At 31.0% G+C, this 11,480-nt stretch overlaps 1 protein-coding gene across 1 annotated transcript; it reads left to right on the top strand.

Annotated features, from left to right (window-relative positions):
* The first annotated feature begins 2,727 nt into the window (after window positions 1-2,727).
* LOC132723252 (F-box only protein 8-like) lies at window positions 2,728-5,788 on the top strand. Its single transcript, XM_060707930.1, has 5 exons — window positions 2,728-2,872; window positions 3,428-3,657; window positions 3,914-4,043; window positions 4,625-4,743; window positions 5,551-5,788. The coding sequence occupies exons 2-5, from the start codon at window positions 3,446-3,448 to the stop codon at window positions 5,771-5,773; spliced, it is 684 nt and encodes a 227-aa protein (XP_060563913.1). The 5' UTR covers window positions 2,728-2,872; window positions 3,428-3,445; the 3' UTR covers window positions 5,774-5,788.
* The last annotated feature ends 5,692 nt before the right edge of the window (window positions 5,789-11,480 follow it).

Here is an 11,480-nt window from a genome sequence, read left to right as displayed (position 1 = left end):
ATTTGTAAATGGTCTTCGGTCGCATTTCTAGAGTAAATTACTCTTCATGGATTTTGATAAATTGTGCTTTTTTGCACATTATTTGGCAAAGACCTGCTCTCATTCTACTGAAAAAAACATACAATACTGCTTTGTAAATTGCTATTGTTTATTGAAATATGTGACAGGTACAGTCAAAACTGTGAACAAAGGCCATTCAAAGGAAGAGACAAAACATGGCCATTATAGACAAGTGGCCTTAATAGACAAGTGATCTGTACTTGGAGACAATTATGTTCATTTAAAACAATGAAAGTTTGTCGAAGAGTGGTCTTTATTTGCAGGGTGATCTTTTTTCAGAGGTGGTTTTTAATACGGGTTTGACTGTATAATTAATTTGACTATATTTTTTGAAGGTTTTTATGATAAATAAAACATGGACAGATCATCATGTTGGCATTTTTTACTGAAATTACATAATATGCTGCCATTATTATCTGTTTTCATTTCCATTTTTAAATATAACTCGTTACTAAACATACAGATAGAATCATGACTGCCAAATAGCATGTTTATTTTTTATTCATATTTGATATTGTTTTTACCTGTCATGCAAAGTCAGTAATTTTAATTAGTCTCATTGAAGATGTCAAATCTTTAGATTTTCAAGTGAGTGTTGTCTCTTATTATGATGCTTAATATTTTAAGTGGACTTTTAATTTTTAATCTGGACAATACCTTTCATCATTTTTAAGGAAGAATTTAATATGTGACAGAATGACCAGTATAGCACCAGACCAGGCTGTATTCTGTTGGCTGACTGAAAATTTTCATCTTGTTATCCACATAAGTAAGTATGGACAATTCATTGCCAAATAGGAAAATGGTCAAGTCCATTATACAGGTTAAGGGCCAAGTTAGTTTGTGCATGGAAAAGCAGTGGCATTTTTTGTTGGTTATTAACAGTGCTACCCACTAAAAAAATCTGGTTTGTCTTGTAACAAGGCATTCATTGACTTTGACTGATGAAATCTTTGAAAACGTCATTCTAGTCTGTATGTCTTTTTCTACAAATGTATTTCATAGTTTGGCAGTGGTTTTTCTCATTTAATTTCTTGATTTTGGGAAGAATTATCACTAAAATTGCTATTTTGGGAAAGTAAAAAAGCTTGTATAAGTTCATATTTTTGGGGAAAACTGCATTATTTTAAAGAAAATTTCAATTAGGAAGAGGTCTTTTATACGCCTCTGTTATGGTCAAAAATCATTGTATGGAAGAAGCTTGAATTTTTGCAATGAGATATGGAGCTATATCCACATTTTTTTCTCATTTGTTTTCTGTTATTGCTCATACAGAAATGTTGATGTTCCATAAGTTAATGAGTTTTATATTACAAAAATCACTGATTGTTTTATATGTTTTGAAAAATAAAGACAGAAATACAGTTACTGTAAGTGTTTCTTTATCTTTCTTTATGCATAGACTTTTATGTCACCATTGGACAAAACTTAGGATATAGATTTTAAGCTTTTGTAACAGCGTTTCTAAGTCAAATGGCAAGACTTATTACCAAATATGTTTAGAACCAGGAAGTTTAAACATATTTATTTAAACTTCATTGCAAAACAAGTTCTTACAACTTATATTAATTAATTCCTGGAACATACCAGTACTGGTGCCATATGAAAAAATATGGTCGTGACCCAAGTAGGACTCAAACCCATGATCCCTGGGTTGAGAGGCGGACCTGTAAACCACTAGCCCCGCTCCCCTGTAATGGTAATTAAGTACTAATGACCACAGGGGGCCCACACAGTGTTTGGATGGTATATACTGCTTGATAGTGACCTTAAAATGAGATTTTAGTCATAACCTTATAATATGTATATAAATATAGACTATATTTATATACATATTATAAGGTTATGACTAAAATCTCATTTTAAGGTCACTATCAAGCAGTATATACCATCCAAACACTGTGTGGGCCCCCTGTGCTAATGACCATGTACATTGAGATTTTTAAGTGCCACACTATATAAATGCAGCTGATTGGAGGTGGAATTATGGTCAAGACAATCCTGAAATTATTACTCACATCAAAGCTGGAGAAATGCAGCTCAATACGAAATCCACATAAATGTGGTTCCCAATGGACTCGATAGGAAATTTTTATGTAAAACTTCTCTATAATCATCTATTAATTTCTTCTCTCTTTAAACAAAACGTTTACTTTTAACAGAAACCTATACATGTACAAGCTTCTTACATCCAAAATATTAGACATAACAGCTTGTTGCTGTAGGCAAGCCTTATATATCAGTAGCTTTGCCCAACAGTAAAATTGTATTACCCTTGGTACGTCTTATTTATAGGACTAGCTCCTTATGGGGACATAAACATTGACACATGTTAAACCAGAGAATGTTCAAAGGGAGTTTATGTCTTTAAAAAATAACAATAGTACAATAATATTAAACAAAGTAAACACAAATCTATACAGATCTTATTCTAGGTGACATGTGTTTTAATAATATACTGTTATAAAAGGTGGCCTAATAAAAGTCTCCAAACCCAACTACTTTATTTAAACTGTTGTCGTTGAATCTAAACAATATCAGCTATATATAAAATCTGAATATTAAATTATAGCTCCCATGTTGAACTACATCTTCACAGAGAAAACTCCTTAACATTAATTCTAAAAATAATGCTACCAAAAAAAAAAAAAAAGAGATGACAACAATATTCTACTATGTTAGTCGCCAGAACATAAACAATGATATCTCCACGTCATTTTCTCCAACACAGCTAATATGACTTTACGATTTCAATTCAAAGACACTGCATGGCATTATTTTACTAAAACATGAGATAGCGACTCGAGTCACACTGGTTAGCACTGTTTTATTGATTTATATCGATGCTAATTAATTTTTAATTGATCTTAAATTGCATCGATTTCGGATTAGTCAAATTCGGACAACATTCTAGTTCAGCAGCATGACATACTTTAAGTTAATTATGCTTTCATGTAGAACTTATGCTGTTGAAATCCAATACTTTTTTGTAAATTATTCATTCTTTCTCACTAAATAAGATGCCATTGTTTTGAAAGAATTGAGAAATTGTACATGTAATTTCAATTGACATGCAAGTGTAGTATATGCTATAAATTTGACCAAACTTTTATACATGTACTAGCAATATTCTGGCCAGTAAAATTTACTAAAGTTGCAGGTTTAATTTAGTTTGATATAGTTTTCATTTTGCAGTCAGACCCATTGTATAGAATGATTTTGTATATTGTCAGTGACATAGTCTTATTTCGTGAAATTTTTTAGAAGACTGACTATTTGCTACTTATATTATTTATGATCATATACATATATGTATACATGTATGTTTATAATTTTATCAACAAATTCATGATGTTATTATCTCACAGTTGACTGAAAGTTTACTATGGGGCAGCTTCTGCAGAGGTACCTAGTTGAAGAAGACGGTGGCAACGGACAAGTGGAACCTGGGGCAGTTATTCCTGTCAAGTTTCCAGACCTTTCAGCACTTCCTCCCGAATTAAGTCTCTTGGTTTTGTCTAATCTTAATGCAACTGATCTGTGTCTTGCAGCGTGTGTCTGGGATAAACTAGGAAATGACGAAATTCTTTGGCAAAGGTATAACTTGAGAATGTATTATTTGACACATCTCTTCTTAATTAGGTACATGAATGTGTAATTTGTGTTACATTTATTTTGTCACTTTTTTTTTTGGTAGATGCATGTGCTTTCAGCTTAAAGTGATCATTTGATGTATAAAACTGTTTTTGTATTGTAAAAGAAACATTTGCGATTGCTTTTACACAGTGTTTTTAAATATTATAAATTAACCTGTGCAATTTTATTCACTTTCTTAAATGCTCTGTCTTTACAGCTTATGTAAAAGTTCATGGGGAAGTGTAAGCATTTATCAGAGATGTAGGAATGATCCATCATTTTCCTACCGAAAGCTTTTTCTTTGTCTAGATGAAGCAACCTTGACCTTTAATGGAGACCCTTTTAAGGTAAATTAATCACAACTTTTTAACAATCCAAGGAAGGTTTATGATTTTATCTTTTTGTTAGAGTTACCAATCTTTAAAATTCAGATATTGAGATTTGTGTTCTGTAATAAGAAAAGGTATTATATTTACAAGGCACAAGGAAGCTTAATAGGTCAATCACAGCTAATTTAACTAGGAGCAAGCCATGGCATGAAATAATGCTCACCACTTAAATTGCTGAATTTATATAATGGATTTGCCCATCTTTGAATAAGAAAGAAGCCATTAAAAGTTTAAAGGATTCCAAAACACAGAAATCGAGAAGCCAACAGTATAGGTAATAGTCAGCCTGCATAGACTTGATGTGCAGTCTGAGCTGGCTGTTTACTGGTGACATAGGCTAAGCACTTTGGGTCGCAGCATGTTAAAGGTTTAATGCTCTGCTTGGTTCTTTATCTGTCAATAGAAACTGTTATAAGGTATTGATGATATTGGACAGGTTGTGATTTAAAATTTTAAAAATTTATTTAGACATAATGTAATTCATATTAATTTTATAACTATACCTTTTACTTAGTTAAACAAAGTTAATTATTTTACAGGGAGAAGAATACCTTATTTCTAAAGGACTTGTTGATGACAGTCCAATAGAGCTTGCAAAGTTTATCCATACATCCCGGAAGATAAAAGCACAGCCTAGGAGAATGTACTTGGATAGAAGGTAGACAAAAAATTCTATATGGTCATCCCTCAAGCAAAAAATGCTTTTCTATTGTATTAAATATATAAATTGAAATACATATTTGTTAAGAGGGAGAAATAATGGTGACCAAAACAAAATAACCTATTTTTATTTTTTTTAAAAAGCAACAATTTTCTTGTACTTACTGTCATTGGTATTATGTAGCAAAGTTGCTCTGTAGTTTTAAGTCAAAACAGAAATGATGTTAATTTTATGTAGTATTCTAATGTTTAGGGTTTTTTTCTTTTTGTTCTTTCATTTTTTTATTTAACAAGCTACATGTACCTACTTTGCAGCAGAGTTCAATATATTGCATTAAACATGACACACTAGTACATAATTATGTGCATTGATAGCAAACAATGTAATAGAAAGGTATGGATTTCCTTGTACCTTTGTTATTTAGATTGTTTTGAATAGCACCGATATTCTTACTGTATAATATTGCTGAAAAAAATATTGTGTCATATTATCAAAATAAACCCTTCATCTGGTCAAGATGCCATTACCTGACAAGTGAAGAATTCTGTGTCATTAATGAAAAAAGTCACACCTACCTATATATAAAAGTGTTGAACTACATGTGTATACTTCAACTGCTATTGCACATTTATTGACCTGCTTGAACTAAAAATGATCAGCCTCTGCCAGTATCTTTAGGCTGGCAAGGTTTTCATCTTGATATCCCCAAAGTTGATAATGACCATTTCCTAACTTGAAGCTGGACAAGTTCATTTGAGAAATTCAGAAGGATAAGAGTAAATTAAAAATTTTATATGTTTACAGAAGAGATGTTTTGGACCATGTTATGCAGTTACAGAATTATGAGAATCAATTTCTTCCGAATGCCATGAGAAAGTTATTCAGTACAATATCGGCACCAGCCGAGCGTGGTAGCTACCTAGAACAAATCATTGACAAATTTGCTGAAAGATTTTGCAACTGCAACCCAAATCTTGGTCTTCACAAAGGTAAATTGTTTTCATATTTAGAAGGACCTTTGTTTTGACAAAAAGGGATACATCAGAATACTTGGTGTAAAAAGATTTTTAATTGCTGGTAACTTTTACAGACTTGCTTAAATATTTGAAAATTGTTGATTAGAAACACTAAAATTTATAAGATGTAAAATAAATGTATATGTACATGTATTATGCTTACATTGGTAAATAGTATTTTTAAATGAGGTTCCTCTCTGAAATGCAATGAAAAATATTGAGTATTGACTGACGTGACTGGAGACTGTCACAAGAGATTTCCAAATGTTTCTTTCCGTATTTTTAGTTTTTGCTGATTTATATGTATACCTTATTATTATTTCAGATGTTGTATACTTCCTTTTTTTTTTCGTTAAATTATTTTGTGGGTTTGATTTTGCCCCAGCCCCCCTTTGTTAAAAAAAAATTTGCCAAAAGGGGAAATTTATCAAAAAAATAAAAAGGGGACAGCAAGGGGGGTTGGGGACGGGGAATTTTTGCCGGCCCCCTTTATTGACAATTTTTATCTTGTGGGCCATGAAAACCTTAAATTATTTAAAAAAAATTTCAGATTTTATTTTTTTAATTTTAAAGATGTTTTTGCCTTTTTAGGGTAAAAGGGGGTGTCTGTTAAAACCCTGAAACCCCCTCCAGATGACCCAAACTATTTAAAGGGAAAAAAAATTTTAGAAAAATTACTCGTTTTCAAGAAAAAGAAAAAAAATTTTTAAAATTTTTCAAGTTTTTAATTTTTTATATTATTTGTGTTTATTGACTGATTTATGCAAATTTATCACCATATTTCTACAGGGTGAGTAACTCAGTTAGAGCTATTTTTGCATATTTTGACCTCATTGTGGTAATGGTTAATGCCATTTGCAACATGTTAATTACTTTTTTTGTTCGCAATATTCTTACTTTTGAATACATTTTCAAACTTTTTTATGAAAATTAACACAAATCTGGAGGCATGCTGCTAAGAAGACCAGCTTTGTAGAAAGAAAACTTTAATACCGACGACACTAATGATGATCATCCTTACATATGAAATCAATTTTATGTAATTATTGCATCATCAATTTACTTGAAACCACCTGTCTTGATCAAAAGATACCATAATTATGACTTTGCCGAACATGGAATGACTGAAAAAAAACCAACAAGATACCTTTTTCATGGAATGTTGCTAATGTATATGTTGGTCTGTTTCAAAATGATTTAACCATATAATATAGAATCAGATATATAAAGATTTATTGTATTATACCTAATATAGACTAGTTTTTAAAATCAGGTCTTTTTGTTGTGAATATATAAGTTATTGTTTGTTTATCATGAAATATGTAGATATTTCAGGTGCATACTGTAGTATAACTTGCGCTTTTTATTTGATATTATGACATTTATTATTGACACAATAGTGCTGTATCATACTGTGCTTAGATTAAGCTTAAGATTTTTGCTGATCAATTGTATGGAGTGCCTTTTCCAATCTATATTAGGAAAGGCGACTGGTTTAATACATGGATTGACAGTTTCCGAACTAGCAGACAACAGGCTATTCTTATCAGTAGAATTGCGAGTAAAGATAATTGATTGTGTATCTAACTTATAAAAATGGTCTGACGTCTGACTTGTGGTCGGTTTAACCATCAATTTAAATACCTTCAGTGTCAAACAATGTGTTGAAATATATACTGAGGCAAAGCTAAGATCACAAGCTTTTCATTGGTGTAATAAATTTTAAAATCGCCCCAAACTAGCAGTTTAAAATACGGCTAAATTTGCATTGTTTTAGCATTAGAGATATTGATTTTTTTTCTTGAAAATAAGGAAAACAACTTGTGTTTTTTCACTTGATATACCTCGGTTATTTACGTAGTTCAAATAGAGACTGTCAATGGGTGTATTAGGAACAATTATGACATAAGTGACATTTTGTGAAATTTGAGAAATTTTCCAAAGGTTAAAAATCTACCCTATACAGGTATAATAGTTTTAAATGTTAAATAGTATGACCATGTAACCTGTTATTTCTTAAATGAAAAAAGTCAAAACAGTTTAGTTTTTTCTCAGATATTGAAATAGATGATTTTGTGGCAGCTGCTTCAATTGAATTATTTGTTTTTATTATATTTTTTGTTGTGTTTTTTTTTTGGGAGGGGGGTGAAATGGCAAAATAAGAGATTATTTTGTATTGGGACTTATTGAAAATGCCCTGTTACTTTTTTTTTGTATGAAAAAGTTTTCTATATATTGCGATTCCATGTTTTATTCTTTACTTTGAAGAAAAAGTCAGTGATTCATAATTGTATAAGTTATACAAAAAATCTGTGTATTGCTTTATTATTCAGTATATTATTTTATGATATTATAATTAGAAAATATGTTTTAATTTTTAAGCATAAAATTTTTAAGTATAAAAAATTTAGTATTTAAATTATACGAATATAATGTTCTATCTATCATGTAAACCCAAATAAGTTTAAAAGTTAAAAAAGAATATTTTTTTATTGGGCAAAACCCCGTAGTGTAAAAGGGTCAAAAAATCAGTCGGCTTTTTAAGGGTTTTGTTTATATTTTTAGCGCAAATGGGGGTCCCAAACAAAAATGTTATTACACTAGTGTTTAAATTGGGTTTTTTCAGGGCTTGTTTCCATGGTTTTTTTGATTAAAAAAGTAAAAAACAAAATTTCCCTACTTTAAACAAAAAATTTTTTTGCAAATAATTTACCTTTGGGCCCCGTCTGGAGATGCTTTTTGCCAAAAAGGTTTTTTAAGGGGCACTTTTTAAATCAAGGGGAAATTTTTCAATGGGCTAAACCCTTTTGTAAAAATTTCTTTACAATGTCTAAACATTTTATAAAGATGCAAAGAGTTTATTTTAAATGCACCATTAATCAAACAGTGTAAAAGTCAGTCGTCCAAATGCATTTTATAACTTTTGAAATTAGATATTAATTTTATGGGTGTTTTTTTTATACATTCTATATAGATTTGTAATTTTGATAATTTCAAACATGTAAAACATTTATGTTAAAAGATATAATGTATATTTTACGCTGAAACAATACCTACAAGTAAAAGCTGTTTGCATACATGTGAACTTTTTTTGATGATCAAGTGGGAGATTTTTCTTCAAAAAGAGGGAGATTTTAGAATTTTGCAATACACAAAAAAGGAAGTTCTGACATAAAAAATAGGAAGATTTCTTTAATTTGTGAAAATACCCCTTATTTTAAGAAAAATCTTTGAAAATATGGCTGCAGAAAGTGGGAGTCTCCTGCTAAAAGTGGTAGAGTTCACATGTATGCTGTTTGGTTAGCTCAATAGCTAGTGTTGAACTGTGAATCGGGCGATAGGGGTCCGATTCCCAGACAGTGCAGGTCTTTTTCGTTGTGATTGATCATGAAATCCTTTCTATGGTCATTCACACTGTACCTTTGCTCTGGTATGTACAAAAGTTATCATTTCACTGCTAAAGTGAAGACAACTAGTTCTGGTAAACTGCTTGACAGCTTGCCGAGGAACGATGCGGTGGCTGAATTGTGTTCTGGTAAATTCAGTGTAGCTTTCTACCATGAACCGAAGGGTAAACTAACACCGCCACCACCACCTTTCCAGTAATAAAATGGGGCAAGCACAATGATTTTTGTTACTACATGTATATGTAAAAAGGATGTAAAAGATTAAAGTCATATGTGGACATTATATTTATCCAAGTGATGATACTTTATACAAAAATCTGTATAACTAGCCACCCAAGTTTTAAACATGTTTAGAGTGATTTTGGTCATTTGTAACCAAACAGTCAGTATAGTGTTATTTTTATCAAGGTCACATATTTCTATACAGTGACACTCTTATTTTATACATAAATGCTTAAACAATTACTCTGTGTTGCACAAGTAAGGCTGGACATCATTCTTATTTTTCTGACTGAGAAGTCTGACTTTGCATGGTTGAAGTTTCTTTATGTCTAGCTATGCAACTTTATTCTATACCCATGTGACCAAAGCGAATGAAGATCAGCTGGCTTATCTTTCCTTTCTACGCTGTTTGAAAATCAGTCAGTACTTATTTTAAAATTTCCTTAAAAAATGATAAATGTTTTAGTCCAGATTGAAAAATGGAAAAGTCTGTTTTAGGTATTCAGTATGGTAAGAGTTGTCCCACTTAAGTAACTTCATAGTATTCCAATATGAAAGTTTGAAGAATTATTTTATTTTATTTTTCCTTTCATTGAATGTTTTGTATAAGTTAAGATAATTAAGCTTCTTTGGTTTTAGATGATATTGTTTGGTATGAAGACTTTGCATTATTTTTTGTTTTTTTTAATATAGACTTTGCAGTTGTAAATAATTTTATTGTTGTTGTTGTTGTTGATGATTCATTGTTTATACCAATTTCCTTACACATAGGTTGTTATTTTGTATTTTAAGAATAAAATTGATAAAATTCAACTTGTAAGTTTTGTTTTATTTACAGATAGTATACATATTAACCCACTTGTGTATTAACAATAATAATTGCTGTTCCAGGATTTGACTTGTCTGTGGCTTTTGTATATAGTCAGGCCAATCCGCACATCTGTGAACTCTAACCATGCTTTATATTGCTTGGAGCTCAATTGTAAATTTGATTAAAGTACTACATACTGGCATGGTATAGTACAAGGTCACAGGAGGACAAACTGTCACCTGAGTGCAGTAACAGGTTAACTCCTTATATGATGTAATATTAAGAGTTAACCTATTATTGCTCTAAGGTGATGAAACTCATTATATGCTATATTTGGCACCTCTACTGCGGAATCTGGTCCAAACAACTGACACGGATTAATTAAACAAATGACCAGTGATACTTTTGATTGCCATTTATCATCATCACATCATACCATCCACCAATAGATAACTTGTTGTGACCATGGTGCTAGTAAACTGAATCTGGGACTTGAAAAAAATTAAGACATGATACATTTTGGGTAAAATGACAACTTCAATTCAAGGTTCTATGCATCTGTTCTGTATTCTGCCTGATTACATTTCCAAAAAAAAATATATACTGGTTGGAGAGATAACTCCGACACTAAATCACATATTTTTTGCAATATTTTAATTATCTTCCAGTATATTTTAAATATTGAACCACCTAAACAAAGTTCAGTTCAAAGACTTTACATTACACTACAAAAAAAATGTATGGAAATGGAATCTGGTACTTCTTTAAGGTCTTGAATGAGGTATACAAAACATAGTCTTTTTACCCCACAACAGTAGATAAAGTCGACACTTAAATTTTTAAGTAAAAAAAGACTGGTAAATCAGCATCAATAATTTATCTTTACATCTTGAATGGTTTATCTATTTTTTGTAAATATTTAAACAATTTTTTAACAATCTTTCCGAAGTCAGTGGCCTGTGGTCAATACATTTCTAACTACCTTATTGTAATTTAGTAAAAAGAACGTTTTGAAGCAGTTTTTGCCTACAAAAAGTTTAGGTTATTAGAAAAACATTAAAAAATTGGAAGTGGCTAGCCGTACGGGCCCGTACGGCTAGCCAAAAGTTCTAGCCGTACGTGAGTCACGTACGACTAGCCTGGACACACTGTATTGGCTAGCCGTACGGCACTTTTCAAAATTATATGGAAGTCGAAAATGCATATGTTATTTTGTGTCATTAAACGACGATATTAATCAAATCCCCGCATTTGTCCTAGTGTGTTCACTTTAATAAA

The sequence above is a fragment of the Ruditapes philippinarum genome, unplaced genomic scaffold (assembly GCF_026571515.1).
Source record: "Ruditapes philippinarum isolate M1 unplaced genomic scaffold, ASM2657151v2 ctg5531_1_1_1_1, whole genome shotgun sequence".
Lineage (NCBI taxonomy): Eukaryota > Metazoa > Mollusca > Bivalvia > Venerida > Veneridae > Ruditapes > Ruditapes philippinarum.
The sequence above is the reverse complement of the archived record's forward strand: the minus strand, read 5'-3'. Positions and strand labels throughout refer to the sequence as shown.

Excerpts from the sequence above, each read along its gene's own strand:
- LOC132723252 (XM_060707930.1), top strand. The coding sequence starts at position 3,446 with ATGGGGCAGCTTCTGCAGAGGTACCTAGTTGAAGAAGACGGTGGCAAC. Across the intron at positions 3,658-3,913 it reads GACGAAATTCTTTGGCAAAG|CTTATGTAAAAGTTCATGGG; the intron begins GTATAACTTGAG and ends CTGTCTTTACAG. Across the intron at positions 4,044-4,624 it reads TTAATGGAGACCCTTTTAAG|GGAGAAGAATACCTTATTTC; the intron begins GTAAATTAATCA and ends ATTATTTTACAG.